General features: G+C 42.3%; 1 protein-coding gene across 1 annotated transcript; it reads right to left on the bottom strand.

Annotated features, from left to right (window-relative positions):
- Window positions 1-815: 815 nt before the first annotated feature.
- ADSL (adenylosuccinate lyase) lies at window positions 816-16,686 on the bottom strand. The gene is made up of 14 exons (XM_009996369.1): window positions 16,619-16,686; window positions 14,408-14,528; window positions 13,850-14,053; window positions 13,189-13,233; window positions 12,382-12,461; window positions 9,203-9,374; window positions 8,857-8,903; window positions 8,362-8,452; window positions 7,455-7,524; window positions 6,345-6,492; window positions 4,266-4,356; window positions 3,623-3,712; window positions 1,266-1,442; window positions 816-959 (listed from the first exon to the last, which is right to left on the bottom strand). Exons 1-14 carry the CDS (start codon window positions 16,684-16,686, stop codon window positions 873-875), a joined length of 1,491 nt encoding a protein of 496 aa, XP_009994671.1. The 3' UTR covers window positions 816-872.
- Between the last annotated feature and the right edge of the window lie 1,475 nt (window positions 16,687-18,161).

Genomic DNA, 18,161 nt, shown 5'->3' with positions numbered 1-18,161 from the left:
CAATCATTCCAGTGTAAGTCAAAGGGAGAAGAGTTTGGCTCAGTGCTGAATGTCCAGCAAAGCACAGACATTACAAACAGAGCATTAAGAGACAGAAATAAGAACAAAGTTCTTTCTGGCATCCAATGAATTCCAAAATATTTTTTCTTTCCTTATTACACAAAACTTACAGTAGAGAATGATTTTCACATGCCGGAGTCTGCCTGACATTCAGTATCAAGCACCTACAGCAAGGACCTGAAAAAGTAAATCATAATGGCTGGTTCCTCACCCACACCTGTAAACATGATTTTCCAGAGCTAGAGCCACAGGTACAGCATTAAACCAAGAAGGGAGCACTGAAGAACCACCAGTTTGATAAGCCAAGAAGTTCCATAGCCTCTCCCTTTCACCATTCCTAATTTTTTGGCCTATTTGCTCTCCAAATCACAATACTCTGAAAGCCAGGGCTACCTTTAATCATCTTTTTGAGGAACCTGTGGAGAAAGCTTTCGAGCAGTTGAACAAGATGGGAATGGAAGTAGGCTCAGTTTCCCCTACCCCTGCTCTTCAACACATTCATACATGAATGTCAAGCAGCACCTGGCATTGCTCTTTAAACAGCTGGCAGTGCTCTATAAGGGGCCAGTGAAAGGTACTGTGATAAAGTTACCTTGTCACAATCAAGCGTTTCTCAGTAACTCAGTACACAATAGATGGAGGCTTGATTAAACAGCTGACAAAGAATGAAAAGCCCATCTGGAATCAAGGCAGCTGTATGCTCTGGGGCCAAATGTACTGTAGAGAACCAAAATAATGGGACACAGTAAACAGACTTGGCTTAATAAGGCTTTTATTATTTTCCTGTACCCACACACCTTTGCAGAATATACCTAAAGTGCCAGCTCAATTTTCCCACCCATCTTGCTTTGGTACGGAACCAGTGCTGGTCGAACTTCCTCCTTCAGGAACTTTGCCACCTGTTCAAGGAAGGTGGGAAAGAGAAAATTAGCAGAAGCAAGGGTTCCTTTCTCCTACCCGTTCAGACCTGCTTGCCTCACTGGGTCTTTGTTTCAGAGATGCCTAACAGTCTGATACATCCAGGGTCAAAAGTGTGAAGCCCACAGGGAAGAAAGACAAGAAATCCAAGTAAAGTAAATGAGATAAGTATCTCTGCCTTAATAGTATAGGCAGAGGTACATAATGTGTACACTCTCTGGTACAAAAGAGGACCTGATATCAAATGACATTGCATTACAGCCTGTAGCCTCCTTTCACTACTCTACCTGCTGAGGAGCACGTCCAGTGAAGGAAGAGGGATCCAACAGGCTTTCAAGTTGTTTATGGATGGGGCTGAAGTAAGGATCAGCACGTACACGGGCAATGAAGTCATTATCACCCCCTTCCTGTTTTACAACAGCAGCTGCTTGTTGGGAGAGAACACGAATCTTCTCGTGGCAATCCTATAGGAGCCAGGGGAAGAGGGGAGAAAAATAAAGTAATTCCATTGTTAATGACAGCACATGATCATTCCACTAACTTGTACAGGATGAAGAAACATTAAAGTGTGCTGCACTGGACAGCATACAAGTGAAATACAACTTGGATCACAGTGTCTCATACACCACTATATTAAACCAAGGTTTTCTTCATCCCACCACATCTGCCCTTTGAGGCTAAAATAGTCCAAATGACACAAACATTCCCTTTTCAATTACACCACAAACTTATGACACCCGAATCTTTACACTTCCTCAAACTCCCCAAATACTCTTAGGAGTCACTACAGGATTTTTTTTTTCAGTTGTTCTATTCCTTACTTGCATTTTTTTCCAAAGACAGACTATAGTAGCTGTTCCCAAAACATTCTATATACTGTAATAAAGGAATTCCATATTCACCACTAGTCATCCCCTGTATGGAACATCTTGGAAGCATAACAATGTAAAACCTCTACAGCTTTTTAAGAGGGAAAATAACCTGTCTGACTTAATGAGCAGTGAGACTATGTAAACCGTGGCTTAAAAATGGTCAGATTTAAGGGAAATAAAATGTCTTAAGGCATTTCTCCAGAACAACCCTCATGTGACACTAAGACTGGCAAAACCCTTTTAACAATTTTCTGAGACACTTCCTAATCCCTTGATTTTTTGTGGAATCAAGATGTAAAAACAAGGGGATCCAACTGTAGTCAGGGTCCACCTGCAAAATCAGACGCTGCCATGCTGGGCCTAAAATACAGTTGTGTGGTTGCATTTACAGCCACGTAGGAATGAATCTTCTCCATTATCCTTGATCTGCAGTTAGGAGGAAAATTATCTCCTGTTCCTTGTTTCCTCCATCCAAAGGCCATTTGCTCCTGCACTGACTTGCCTCAGGTGAACAGATCTGTCTTCTGGATGTTTGGGGGAGGGAGATGTTCAGTGGTGAGGAAAGGAAGTGAGTTGCTGTGCTATGAGGTGGGAAAGCACAGAAAACGTGCTATTCTGGCATTCCTAGCACATGAAAACAGAACACAGGAGAGGTGCTCCAGCCCTCTGACCACCTTTGTGGCCCTTCTCTGTACTTGCTCCAAGAGATCCATGTCCTTCTTGTGTTGGGGGCTCCAGAGCTGGACACAGTTCTCCAAGTGGCGTCTCACAAGAGTGGAGTAGAGGGGGAGAATCACCTCCCTTGACCTGCTGGCCATGCTTCTTTTGATGTGGCCCAGGACACCACACGATGTGATATCCACATGATATCCACATGATGTGGCCCTTAGTATGTTTATTTAGGAAGCTTACTGACTGACCCCAGTAACATCAGAGACACGTGGGTAAAAAAGAAGGGAAAGGGATTTTTTCTAACATCATGGGTGAGTTGCCAGAAGTGTTCAGAGCACTAGAACTACTCAGAGCTTCTAGCAAACACTGTTACCATCTTGCAAATTTAACTTCTGTTCCTGATATCAAAATAATCACGGAAGGAAAAATTAGTATCTAAAGGTAAGTGAAAATAAGCTGTTTCATTAAGGTGTAAATTTGATTATCAGTTTTAAACCAAGTTGTGAAATTAAATAGTACAGAAGTATAATCTAACTGTATCTGGATCTATTTACTAAGGAAAATATTTAATTTCAACTTGCTTGAACACAGAAAGCTGAATGAAGGACTATAAACAAAGTTAATAATAAAAACCACTACACTGAAATGGGGAAGAGTAACAAATGAATTAATGGTTCAGAATGGTATTACTTGCTTTTTTGTTAACAGCACTGATTCATTCTTTTAATTTATAAGGTAGCCAACAGCCAACATGTTCCATTTAAAGAAACCTGGCCTGTGTTCCAAGTTTCTTCAAACATTTACAAAAGGAAAACACCCACTAGTATCTAATATAAAAATAGGTCTCCCTCTTCAGCCAGATTAACTCAAACACACAGTGTTCCCAACAGTAAAAATGGATCTCCACAACTACTCTCTCCTCAGAGAGCACAGTCTGGCTCTGCAGCACCAGTGTAATATTACTAACTCTGTGGGAGTAGGTGGAGAACAAAGAAAAATTAGATGGTTAGGACAAAAGCCCAGATACGTTGCTTGTTTTTTTTCCCCTTGGAAGTAAAATGCCAGGCAGTGAAGAAAGGTATTTTTGACTGCATTTGTACCTGACGATTGCCCCCTGCTTTCACCATTGCCATGATTATGTTCTCTGTGGCCATGAACGGCAGCTCCTGCCGGATCCTCCTCTCAATCACCTTAAACAAAACAAACCAAAACAGAAACAGCATTATAGCAATTCTGTAGACAACTGGGACTCCCAGTGAAATCCTCCTCTCCCTTTGAATCTCCAGGACTAGGCAATGACACAAAGATAATTTCTCTTTTTGAACTTAGCTGTGGAACTCCAGGTATTGAAGCTGACAATACTTAGAATCTGTATCTTGTAAGAGACATTACTGTGGAAAAGATGTAAAATGTTTTTTTAACTTGTAGGTAAGTTACAGGACTGTATGAGATCTGCCTTGACACTATCTTTTGACAGTAAGTTCTACAGATCCGTCATGTAGTTCAGGGAAAAATACCCCTTCTGAGAAATTTTCAATGTACCACCTTTTGGCTTTGACAAGGACACTTTTATGTCTGTCCTGCAAACAGTGAGAACATAGTAAGAATGGAGAGCAAAATTCAGAAATCATTCGAACTAACAGATACTAATGCAATCCTTTGAGTGGGAGGATTTTTGCACACTTTGGCACAGCTGCAGCATTATCAAGGATGCAGCCCTGCACACATTATCTCCTGCTTTACCTTTGGATATACCACAAGTCCCTCGGAGATATTCTGCAGTGTACTCAGAATGATGTCAGCTGTGAGGAAAGCCTCAGCCAGACACACACGCCTGTGAAACACACACCCAGGGGCCCAGTTAGCAATGAAGGCCATGTTTCAGTCTACCTCATATCTAGCTCTTCACTTTCTTTAAATAACACTGTAAATAGCATTACTGTGGACCTAAAGCTGGAACTGTTCTCCTTGTAGGTACTTCTTGTTGCTTAAAGGTCACAATCAGGAAAGCTGAAGAACATCTTATAGCAGTAGCTCTCAAGCTGGGCAGACAGGAGGGTTTCAGGGTTGTTGTTTTTTTGGGGGGTCAGTAGAGAAAGGGAAAAAGAGAGGAAGATCAAGGTGCACATAGAAAGCTCCAAGATAATTTGATGATTACACAGCTAGGAAAGAGGGCACCAATTTACAGAGCTAGGAAACACATGAGACTATCTTCCTTTGTGTCCCGTGTTGCCCTGTCTACGGATCCCACTCTCCAGGCGTAAGACATGCTCCACTGTCATGCTGTGCCCAGTGAGGAACCTTCAAAGTGATCTATGATTTGGTGGGGCCTTCCTCCAAGAGACCAGCTCCTGGTCACAAAGAAGACTCCTGACAAAAAAGGAAAGGAGGGAACGGAGAGAAGTAGTGGGGACTGAGCTGTAATAGGCAAAAGGCTCCAAGTCACAGTGCAACGATTACAGCATCATCCATCCATGACAGCAGTGCCTGGCCCATTCTAAACTGTCATCTTTCAAAATACACTAGTACTTGGACCTTGTGCTACATTTAAAGCCCCCAATTCTATCATACTGTCTTCAAAGGGATTTTGCTGTTTTCTAAGTTGACTGCTTTTTCTCTAGCTTGCTCTCCTTTCAAAACACTATAGCTTTAACAGGAAAAATCCAAGGCATGGAATTTTTTATTGGATTATGAAGTGAACAAATAACCCTTTCCATTAGATGAGGTGAAAATAAAATTTGAAACATTCCAGCACATCTCTTAACATTTGGTAGCTATTGGGAAATGAACACACCACATGAACCAGTATCCGATTTCTTAAATTTACATTGTTTTCTGCTGCCTATGCAGCTCATTTCTTAACAAGACTAGCAACTGTGGTGTAAAGTCTTTTTGGGAAAAGATCTTCTAAGTTATTTTTCATTAATTATCATGCAGATATTGTGTTTGTGGAGACATTTTAAAAATAACATTCTCATCAACAATCTGAACACTAGTCTACAGCCCAAACTGCCGTTGTTCACTGTTCCACAAGCCACGTATCTTAGAAATCTAAAGATTTCTAGCAGATCAAATTCAGCCACCAAAGACTCCTTTGAAATTTAAAATCTCCTTAAAAATGTTTCAAAGGTAGATCTCAGTTTTATGCAAGTTTAGTACAAATGGAAGATGAATGCCTTGACTTTACTACAACTTATTTGAAAGTAATTATAGATAACTTTTGCTAATCTCAAAATACTAACAACGAAGAATCAGAAAACAAAGTTTGCTGAACAATATCTAGAAGACCTGCACTAGTTTTCAGGAAACATAACTTAAAAAAAATAATGCTTGTACTATTTCTTTAGGACCTGAACTACTACTTACAAAGAACATCACTTCACAAAGAGATAAAAAGAAGTTTCTTTAGGTTATTTGGAGGGTTAAGGGATTACAGATAAAATGTTGAATTATTCTTCAAGAACTGAAGAGGAGCAGGGTCAAAAAATCACATTCAAAACAGACAGGGAAGAAATCTGAGAAATGTAAGAACTGCTATAATATGCTGCTGAAATAGGAAGATCACAAGTGTAGTTTATCACCCTGGCTTCTGCATCCCTCCTTCTCTCTGTTGATTTACTTTACAGAAGACCTTGATGTTAAAAATACCCCTAAGTTTCTATCTGATCTTAGGGAGGAAACCAGTTTGCAGTCTCTAGATGCCAAAGAGACTGGTGGTAACTTGTGGTTTTAGTTTAAAAATAGCATTTTCTAAATGCATCAAAAGACCTTCTGGGGGCACGGGGCCTTCTGAAGCTGCCGCCTCGCGCGGCTGAAACAAACCTGTTGGCGCTGTCGTCCAACGTCCGCTCGAACCACTGCACCGAGGCTGTCTGGAGGGGATCCAGCACCAGGGTCATCAGGTGCCGGGCCAGGCTGCAGCAGCGCTCTGAACGCATGGGGTTCCTCTTGTAAGGCATGGCACTGGAACCTGTGACAGGAGAGCAACGGGAATGGGGCAGTAGAAGCAAGTGCATTCAGGAAGAAGAGATGAAGGTCCTCCCGCGGGTAAGAAAAATGTGCCAGGAATCCTGTTTTTTTGACTAAAGCCTTAAGACATGATGATTTTCTAAGAACAAGATGGAATAAAGAAAATGACACCGCCACGCTTCCCCTTCAGATTACAAACATCCAGATGTGGGGAGAAAAGAAGACATTTTGCAATTCTGCAAAACAGAAGACTTATTACCACGTAATAACAAACTGACTTATTTTTAATGCAGTATTTAGCACCATCTCTCTAGGCTACCTGTAGCAACTTTTGCATCTGCTCAATAACCTTGTCCTTCAAAGTCAGAGATACATACACTGCTGCTCATTGCTCTGGTGAATGGATATCAAAACCAACCACAGAATGTAAAATTATTCAAATAACAAATACAAGTAAGGCTTTATTTGCTAATTCAATCCTAGGCAACTATGTAGGATGCCTGCAAAGAACCAAAACTATGTTTCCTTTTCTCCTTCTACCAATGTCAGAATCACATCCCTGGTATTCTGGCAAGAGCCCAGCCCAGTTTCATTGCTACAAATGTGTCTGCTTATACAGGCCAAACGCTGAGTTAAGCTGAAAACCTACAGCTCCAGTCAGCTTCAAAGGAACAGAAAACACTAAGTACTCCTCAGACTCAAGTCTTCCTCTGTGGGAACTGCTTCTGCTCTCCCTCCCAAACCCAGGGAGTACAGAAATACAACCTGATTTTGATTACATAATACACAGAAACCTTTGGGTAAAGTCCTTTTTTTTTTTTTCCTTTAAAAAGGACCTAAAACACTAACAACATCAAACTTCAGTTAATTTAAAGTGACTTCTTCTAAGTTTGCTTAAAAGACTGCACCAATATAAATTAAAAGATACATACACTTGTCCAATAAATGTCTCTCATCCCTTACCGATCTGGTCTTTCTCAAAAGGTTCCTCTATCTCCTTCAGGTTGGCCAAGAGACGAATGTCAGTACAAATCTAGAAAAAAAGCCCCCAAAATTAAGAAACAGAACAAAACTAACACACTCCAATATATACTCCTCTTAGTGATCTTGGAGAAGCATTTGCACCTGTGTCCAAGAAGTAAACTAGGGGGACACTGAAAAATTTGGCCAAAAAAAAAAAGGAAACTGCAATCATACTTCCTGGTTTCAAATCCCAGTCAAAAAAACATAAGGAAAAGCATGTTCACTGTTCTAGAATAAAGCAGGACTCCAAGAAAGGCAAATGTTTTCAGGGAGTGGAAGACAGACCAGAAGAGAACACTGACAATGCATAACAAAATTACACAATGATCTACAAACACAGATAATGTGTGCTCACTGAACCAGCCAGCCTACAAAACTGAAACATAAGAAAATACCACAGATCACTTTAGCCTCAGAGGAGGAGGGAGGGAACAGAGATAAATCAATGAAAAGAATCCACAAGGACAGAGAGCGTAACACCATTATGAAAGAAGCAATTAACTAGGAGCAAACAGTGAAATTTAAAAACTCGTAGACCACTAGGAAAGACATTTAGTCTAATTGGATCAATTTAGCATAGATTAGACTAATATCTGGTGTGGAATTTGTTAACCCATCTTAGAATCTGCTCAGTAAGCTTGCTTTCTTTGCCACTAGACTCAAGAAATTTGAGATTTGATTACTATGCATAAACCCAGCAGTGAATTTCCATGATCACAAAGAGAACAGCTGAACAAGGAACACCAATAAGTATTTATTGAGAAGAGTGTTCTGCACCATGAGCATCTTCTCTTCAAGATCTAAAATGCTTCCCCCTCTAACTGATGTATACAAACAAGGTGCTCACCTTGTGTATAGATGCCCCCAGACTGGCCAGCACAGACAGGACTCCAATATCCACCTTGCGACTATAGGTCTGCCCTGTGACCATATAAGCCCTAGAAAGAAGCACAGAAACTGAGCACTGCAGACAGATACAACTGTACTGCAAGACTCTGAGCAAGGAGTGGCACAGCTCTTAAAATGGAGGGCTGTCATTCTGCCCTGATGAGAGCTACTTTGGATTCACGCTGTCAATTACTTGGGGCATCATGCAGATGGGAGAGAGAAAAGCAGAGGGAAAATGGACAGCCATGCTTTGACAGAGAGATAAGTAGAAGCAGCCTATTTAGGAGGTGAAGTTTCCCGTGGGAAGCTGCAACTGGGATGGAAGATGGCAAAGGGAGGTCAACAGCAGCACACATGTCAGTTTGGCAGCTAGGGGAATCTGGGCCAACAGGGACAGCAGGAGTCACACTTTGTTAACACCAAATGTAGGTGACTAAGTATGGTTGTTACTTACCGCTTAAATCCTGCTTTTGCGGTCACTAATCTGTCCAGCTCTTCAACCTCAAGGTGAAGAAAAAACAAAACAGAGCTCAGAATGCAACAACTCAGGAAGGTCAGCAAAAACAAAGAGGATCCTTGGCTTTTTCAGCTTACTGTCAACAAATGTTATACTTGCTGGGAAGCAGCTCCTCCCCAAATTCTGCTCACTTTCACACAGGGCCCTGTTAGTGGGCCCCAGAGAGATTGCAGTGCCCTTGTGAATTTGATGCCAGAATCTCCATGTTCCCCCAAAGAGAGTAGCATTCCAGAGAGGAGAACTGCCAAGACTGCAAGTCTACAACCCGGTCTGCCTGACTTACTTTACTGTGGTCTCCCTCAAAGAGCTGCAAGAAGCTGGCTTGAGTGCCAGTGGTGCCTTTTACACCCCGAAAGCGCAGGTCATCCCGAGCCCGCTCCAGGTTCTGCAGGTCCATGCACAAGTCCTGAATCCACAAGCAGCAGCGTTTCCCCACAGTGGTGAGCTGTGCAGGTCTGAAAACAACCAAGGACGGTGTGTGTGACGGACTGACAATGTGTACAACAACTCCAGCAGGGCTGCACTTTGCTGCTGAGTCTGCTGTTAAGGCCCCTCTGCAGGTTGGTCTGACTCCTCTGAGCAGAGATTAAAAGGGTCTGGTTTATGCAGAAAGGTGTAGCAGCACCAGTAAATTATACTGAGGATAAGATCATTCTTTTCAGGAATTAGATTTAATTACATCAAGGCAAAACAGTAATTGCAGTTTCCGTTTATGTTTGGAGATTAAGAAATAAAGGAGAAGGGACAGCTGCAGGTGCTTCACTGCTACAGCCTTTGGGTTTCTTCAAGAGAAGTGCCCACTAGTCAAAGTATCTAGAGCTGGTTTCACTGCGCTTTTATAGAGCTGTATCAAACAGAAAAGCCTCAGTCAGTGCGAGCATCGCGTCCTCCCGGGCCCAGACCCAGACCCAGACCCGGCTCCCGGGCCCCCAGGCGCAGCGCGCCCCCTGCCGGCAGGCCCCGCTCCCGCCAGGAAGAGGGGCTGGGAGAAACAGGGGGTACATCTGCCTCACACCCTAATGCTGCTCCCCCAGGCATGTTCCCGGCTCACCGGTGTGAATTTCCGAGTGCAGAAACATCTGCGGACATCTGCTGTGACTTTAATAGTTATTTGAAATTATTCCTCTTAAGGGGGCTGCTCCTTTTCAGTTATGACAAAGCAACTCAGCCTCCAGGAAGATGTGCAGTAATTAACAGTTGTGTTAACCAATATTTTTTTTTGAGACCTCCACCTTGAAATAACTATCTACAAGCTTCGGCCACACTGTCCCCCTGCAAATGCTTTGAGGGCGACATGGGAGTAGTATGCAGAACTTAGAAGTTGAAGTATTTCAAAATATCATAGAATCACTGAATCATTTGGGTTGGGACAGATGCTAAAAATCATCTAGTTCCAAACCCCCTGCCATGGGCAGGGACACCTCCCACTAGACCAGGTTGCTCAAAGCCCCACCAAATCTGGTCTTGAACACTTCCAGGGAGGGCACAGCCACTACTTCCCTGAGCAACCTGTTCCAGTGTCTCACCATCCTCACACTGAAAAATTTCTTTCTCATACCTTATCTAAACCTACCCTTTTTCAGTTTAAAACCATTCCTCCCTTATCCTATCACTATATGCCCTTGTTAAAAGTCCCTCTCCAGCTTTCCTGTAGGATTATCCACATAAACTCCAATGACAACCTCTATACTACTTCAAAAAAACATATGCACATGAGGAAGGTGCTCCTGATTAAGCTCAGACATAAAAAGGAAGCCTATGGGATGTGGAAGCAGGGCTGGGCAATCCAGGAGGAATACAAAGAAACCATACAACACTGCAGAGATATGGGGTTAGAAAAAACAAATCCCACCCGCCTTTTTATCTGATGTGAGATGTGAAAGGTGACAAGAAGGGCCTTGGCTGATATTTAAGCAGCAAAAGCAAGGCTAGGGAACCCATGGACCCGTTTGTATAATGGGACAGAGGCCTTGCTGATAAAGGACACAGAAAAGGCCGAGCTATCAATGGCTTCTCTACCTTTGTTTTTACTACTTCACCTTTCATACACTTCTTGAATACACCTTTGTACTCTTTCCAAAAGCCAAGATAAAACTGGACAGGGATGTAGGACTAGAGCTGATTTAACTGACATGCAGTATCCACCAAGGCAATTAATCAGAGACCTGACCTCTGACATGACCTGTGCTTATTTTTCATACCTCTAGGTGTTCCATATCACTGGGGTAGAAGATCCAGGCTTACCTCAGGGTGTAAAGTTTAACACTTCTGAAAGCACACTGTCTTAATAAAAGAGCAGATTAATCTACCCCGACGACAGACCTAACCAGATGTCATTGCCCTTTTGACTCAGTAGCCTACCTAAAAAATACTTTATTCTATCCTATCCCATCGAAAAAGCAGCCAATGTCAGAAGTGCTGCACAAGAAGTGTAAGTTTCCCAGGAGACAGAAAACAGTATCACCCTGTTAAACAGAAAAAATTCTTCCTGATTCATCCTGGGATCCATATAGGGATGTAGGATAACTGATGGATCCTGAATCATCACTTTAGAAGAAAACTTCAGCTAAAGTGACAGAGTAGCTGTAGTAACAAGGTGCTAGCAATGAGCTTCTCTAAGCTGCTGCCAAAACTAACTCAACTGTCAGAAAAATACAAAGAAAATGTGGCTGAAAGACAGGCTTACTGCAATTCCCAGTCATGCCTTCTGAAACAACCCAGAATAAACACATTGATGTTTGCCAGGAAGTCCTTCATACAGAATTACACAGAATTGTCATGGTTGGAAAAGACCTCTAAAGTTCATTGAGTCCAACTGTCCACCCAGGACGAGGAAAAAAAACAACAAACCAAACAACACTCACCATGCCCACTAGAGCATGTTCTGAAGTGCCAGGTCTACATGTTTTTTTAATATCTCCAGGGATTGTGAGTTCACCACCACCCTGGGCAGCCTGTTTCAGTGCCTGACTACTCTTTTGGTAAATAAATTCTTCCTAATACCCAATCTAAGCAACTTCAAGCCTTTTCCTCTGGTCCTACCATTATTCACTTGGGAGAATAGGCCAACACCCACCTCACTACAATCTCCTTTCAGGTAGATGTAGAAAGCAATGAGGTCTCCCCTTAACTTCCTCTTGTCCAAACTAAGCAATCACAGTTTCCTTAGCCTCTCCTCATAGGACTTGTTCTGTAGACCCTTCACCAGCTTAGTTGCTCTTCTTCTTATGAAGCTGTGTTAAAACAACTGCTGACAGCTAGTCAAAGCAACAGTTCCTGAAACAAGGCTGGAGCTAGGAACATGCTCCTTTTCTGAAGAACCAACAATGTATGAACAATGTCCAGCAGTACCAAGTGCAACAGGTCAGAGATAGGGAAAAAAAGCATGAAAGAAAGCAGTAGCAGGTCACTTTAGCCAAAGCACAGCAGACAAAATGAAAGCAAAGCCTGATGTCTACTTACTGGTAGTGAGTGAAGCCCAAAGCAGGCATGTCAGCATACTTCTCAGCAAAGTCGGCCAGCCGGCTGATCACCCTTGCGAGCTGGTGGATGTGGGATGGACAGAAGAGAGGCAGAATGAGAGAAAAAAACCACCACAGCAAAAGCTAGCTTGCTTAAGCACAACATTGTGCAAAGAAGGGAAGGCAGACAACTGTGTAGCCCTTGAATAACCCCCTCAAATTGTAGAATATGGTGTGTTTCATTTTCTCAGGGCACACACACAATTTTTGCTTGCTACAAAACTCAAGCAAGAGATAATACAAGTGGTTGGACTTCAGATCAGAGTAGTCTAATATTTTCTTTATTCCTGGAATTGGGTAGAAATAAAGCTGCTTGGGGTACAATTGACACATGTACAGTCCAGGACAAATTGGGTACCAAGGCACTCAGGTGAGTGACACAACACTGCACTACACTCCCACTGTATGTGACTTGAGAAAACTGTATTATAGAGCTTCTTGAATGCTAACAGACTCCTGGGAATATAGTTAGGAGGATGCCTAAGCTGACCTTGAAAGCAATACAGTTGTTATCTGAAACTAGTACCTGTGACACAGATAAAGAAGGAGTTGCTTATAATTCCCAGAGAAGCTTTGGGTAAAGATTTGAGAAAAGAAAGGCAGATAACAGTTCACTGCCTTGAGAATAATCCAGACAGCTCCTCCTCGCTTCCCAGGAAGGTTTAGAAAATTCCAAGCTAAACACACAGTATTCACAGGACACCAGCACTGTCCACTTCCAAGACACAGTGCACAACCACCTTCCTACCTTGGGAAGCAGCAGGTTAAACCCATCACGGAGGACAATCAGATCCTGAAAGAAGCAAAGAAAGGAATTTAGGGCCATGTCTGAAGGACCAGACATAATGGCTTCTCTCAGAGAGGACACAGATAATTAAATTATGCTTTGTTCACTCAAAAGTCTCTTCTTATAAAGAAAGCTCTGCTTTCCCTTTTGTATCAGACACAGGGGAACCACAACACATACTGAGAAACCAATACATACTGGGAGACATTTTACAGTTCTGTATTCACTCAACACACTTATTGACTCTCTTGGCCACTGAAAAGCTTTATTTACAGGGGCTTGAAGCAAAAGCTGAAAGCTCATGGGCTGTGTATATCAAAAGTGGCCTTGCATTTTTAAGTCAGTGAACTCTTGTCCTTTTGGCATAACTGAAAGTTCACGTTTCTGCATGTGTTTGCAAATCACTGTTTCTTATCTACTTGAATATTTAACATAGGGAACAGTTAGTTTCTAGACAGATATTGCTTTGTAACATACCTCTTAGGGTAGCTAGGATAAACGGGAGTCAACTTCAACAGTTAAACCAATTGAAATGACGGAAAAACGTTTATTTCATGTTATTTTATAAAGAACTATCAAGTAAACATCTGTAACTTTCTTTCGCCCAGCTCTGCGATATTACCGTATTATCCCCTACATAACAGGAAGTTGCTCCAAGGTGAATGATGGCTGCAGCTTTTGGACAGCAGTGGGCAAAGGTGTGAACATGGGCCATCACATCATGACGCAGTTTCTTCTCTTCCTCTGCTGCCATCTTGAAGTCAATGTTGTCCAGATTTGCTTCCATCTCCTTTATCTGCTCATCTGTGATAGGAAGCCCAAGTGACTGCAAGGGGAAAAGAACTTCATATTTCATTTATGCCTTTAAGAGACAACCCAAACTGAGACAGAAGCTGTTTAGATCATTTACTCCCACATGACACCTCACCTCATGGCAATTTGGCATGATTCTTTTTGGGGTAAAGAACAATCCAGATACCATGTGACTAGATAACTTATGTCAGGAAGAACTCTATGGACCACAACTTGTAAACAGTGGGCTTAGAACATATGGAAAGTATCATATGTTCATACCTTTCCAAGTCCACAAGCCCTAATCTGGAAGCTTGGAAAATCAATTACTTGATCTGGAAGCAGGAGATAAATGCTCCTAGTTCATGTTCAAAAATAATTGCTAAACCTTTTCAGCACACTGACTTAAAAACAGAACAGGATATCTAACTACAGAATTATATACTAGTGGAACTCTTGCATATCTCTGTACTTGCACCAGCTCACTAAGCTGAGAAAAATGTCTTCTCCTGATATGGGGAGTTTAAAAGTCTCACAATGAACTTGGCATTACTGCCTTTTCCAGATTTGAATGTTGTTGTCTTGTTCATTAGTAACTGGAAGTCACCAGCCAGGAAGCATCGAGGAGTCAAAGAATTTCAAAAGCTGGTTCTGTTCAGAATAAAATTGACGAAAAAAGTATTTTGCAGATGTGGAATCTGAACTAGAGAAGACAGCAAGTGAAGCAGATGTGTCTTCAAGGTTTTAATCAGATAATTAGTACTCACGCAACTTAAAATATGATGCTGCAAATGTATACACAATCATGAGTGTCCAGATAAATGAGGAAAGGGACCTGGCCCCAGACTGCTGGCTTTGAGGTGTACTGATATAGACTGTAACTTGTTGAAAGCAAAGAGGCAACTCAGCAGGCAGCAGTAGGCTCTTGGGCCGAGATCAAAATCTCATGCCTTGCTAACACATCTATGATCTGCTGGGAAAAACTGACCACAGTATGTAGTCACTAACAGCTATACAGAGAGGAAAGAAATAATCCCTGAGAAAAGGGACTACTTGTCATAGGAATCCACACAAGGTGGGGTAGTGCCAAGGCAAACGCTGTTCTCATGCATCCACAAACAACACGCGAGGCCTCTTCCCTATGACTTTTTGCTGATATTGACAGTACCTCAGGAAGAAAGCCACCAAATGTCCTTCAAACCTGTGTACCTAAGAAAACAAAGTAGGAAAACTACCCAAGGGAGAACACAGGGTTTTCTACAAAGCCTACAGGTCACAGACACACTCTCTGGACTGAGATTTTAAGGTGTCACTCCTCTGTGGCTGTTCCAATACTTTGATGCATTACTATAACAACTAGAACTATTTGTTGATCCCTTTTCATAAAGGGCAGAGAAAAGCAGGCAGATGACATGGAACAATTCCTGCAGACAGAATGAGAACACTGGGCTGCTTGTCTAATAAAGAACATATGCCGGAAAAATAAAGACACTTAAACTGTATGAAAAAAGCAGTTTGAGGGCTACTATAGGCTCTTAGATAAAACATTCAGATTCCACATGTGCAAAGCATTTTTTAGTCAGTTTGATGCTGCAAGGTGTCAAAGCTACTTCTGCTAGAAGGAAGAGCTCCATTAAATGTATACTTGTCTTTGAAATAACATACTGTGCAGCTCAAAAGCTCCGGAGTTTTAAAAAAAAGTAATACATACATACATAGATATATATATATATATGAATGAGGTATTAATAGAGGCATCATCATAAAAAGGGGCTTTTTTGTTCAAAAAAATAAGCTAGAATTTTAGGATGGGTATGAACTCTCAGTCTTCAGCTCTTAACCCAAACTTTAATGACTGTCAATTGGGATAAGATTCATTTAAGAAACTCTCTCTTACTAATCACACCTTTTGCTAAGTCTCCTCTTTCAATCTCCTGCTTGTCCAATTGTTTGCTGTAAGGAACAAAATACACACTATAAAGATTTTCTGCCTAATTCAGTTTCCAGTGAAATAATTTTTTAGTTCTTATTTCACATATTCCAAGTGGACTACTCAAAATTTCTCCCCTAAGTAGGTTGAATATTGAAATAATTTACCTGGCCCTGCACCTCGCCTAGGATTTATCACTAAACTGCATGACCACTATATTACTACTTAGCTGCAACTTTCAGAAAACCTGTGGTTAGATCTTCCTAATATTCTGATTTACTTAAAAATAGACTTCTAGGGTCATTGGAGAGGCCTAAAAGATGGTGAGTACTACTACAGTAAATATTGCCCATAGTTCATAGATATTTTCTTTTAATGTACCCCAAAAGAATTATTACGTATCCTCAACAAGTAGCCTAAGGAAACTGTTGCATCTATCACCAACTGATCACTGACAGAGCAACAGGTGCTGGAAGTAGCTGACTCTTCATCTTTCATCCAGAGTTGACATCAGAAGAATTTGGAATGGGGAGACAGATAAAAATAGCAGTCTCCCTCATCCCACTATGAAGAGGGTGCTCAAGAAATTGCAAGATCTTTGCTTTCTGAGAACAAAACTCTATGGTGGCAAAGGGAGGGCAAGCAAGGGACAAGAGAGAGGAAACCTACGTTCGGGGCTTGGGAGTAGAGAAGTAAGTCTGACTGGTTCTTTCAGAAGCTTGCTTTCTCCTGTTCATCAAGTCATGTAAAGTATTTTGTTCTTGAAAAATAGAAAAGGTGGCAATTATCTGCTGAAATGGGTATGACAGTGTTTAAATTAACATGCTTTGAATATACAAAACTCCTTAAACTTGTGCTCTTGCAATGATACTTCCTATACTGCATCAGATTTGCAGCCTGTTCACTCCAGCATCTCACCAGTGACAACACCCAGAACATCATATTTCAGAACCTGACTCCTGTTTAGCACAGCCGTAGAATGACACCTCCAGCTTCTACAGCATCACCTTTGGTGCAGCACACTATCAATGAGGCCACTGCTGTGGTGTGGTTTTTGAACACATTATTGCTTCTTCATACTCCAGCAGGTGCTTCTCTGCCCTTACACTAACAGTAACAGCCAGACCTAGTGCTTTGATTGCTTCTTAACAACCCCAGTACTTTGAAAATGGAAACTGAAGGTTTGTGCTTAAACAAAGTGAACAACTATTGAGTCTGGAAGCTAATTCTATGCTGTCAGAAGCAGGGTAGGTTTATTTTTTGTGTGTGTGTGCTTTTCAGGAACATGCTCCATCCCTGGAAGTGTTCAAGGCCAGGTTGGATGGGATTTCAAGCAACCTGGTCTAGTGGGAAGCATCCCTGCCCATGCAGGAGTGTTGGAACTAGATGATCGTTATGGTCCTTCCCAATCCACACCATTCTATGATTCTACGTTACAGGACTTTCACTATTAAAAACCTGACTGTCTCAACTAAGAAGTAATAATGAGCTGTACACATACCCCTAACTGGGACCCAAAGTCAAAGAAGGAAGGTTTAGCTTAAACTACATTTAAAAAATGTTAACTCCACATATTCTACTAACACAACAGCTTGCAACCACGTGGGCATCTCTCAGTTGCTGCTTCCTAATAGCTGAATTGAAACCAACCTTTTGTGGCACTTGGCCTGTCAGAGATGTCATAAGCCTTTCTGGGGAAACTGCTCTGCTCACTTTGGCCAAAAGCAAACTTATCTCAGAAATAAATATCTAAACACAACTGGTTACAGATGTGTGGGCTGGTCCAGCTGGCACAGACTGACAGCAATCTGATTGAACATGAGAATGGGTTTCATCAGTCACACCCCCTGAAAAGTAAACAGCCAAGTGCTAGAGAAGGACACTGATGTTTGCTTTCGGAGGCCATCACCCCCCACCACCCACCCCCCGAAACTGCTTAGCAAAGCTTTGACGAAACCAATTTCACAAAGAAGGCAAAGGTGCAACGGGGAGGGTACGAGGCAAGAAGAGGCGATTTGCTGGGGACGGCAGGTACACGGGGTCGGGCACACAGGGTTGTGCAAGGCTGGGCTCGCACCCCCCCACCCCTTTCCCCCCGAAACACGCGGAGGGGCGTCGGGTGAGGCCCAGGCCGCGGCAGGTTCCCCGGGACAGCCCGGGAAGGCAGGACGGGCGGTTTCTGCCGGTTCCCGCGCCGCAGGCACCCGCGGAG

The sequence above is a fragment of the Chaetura pelagica genome, unplaced genomic scaffold, assembly GCF_000747805.2.
Source record: "Chaetura pelagica isolate M959 unplaced genomic scaffold, ChaPel_1.0 scaffold414, whole genome shotgun sequence".
Classification (NCBI taxonomy): Eukaryota; Metazoa; Chordata; class Aves; order Apodiformes; family Apodidae; genus Chaetura; species Chaetura pelagica.
The sequence above is the reverse complement of the archived record's forward strand: the minus strand, read 5'-3'. Positions and strand labels throughout refer to the sequence as shown.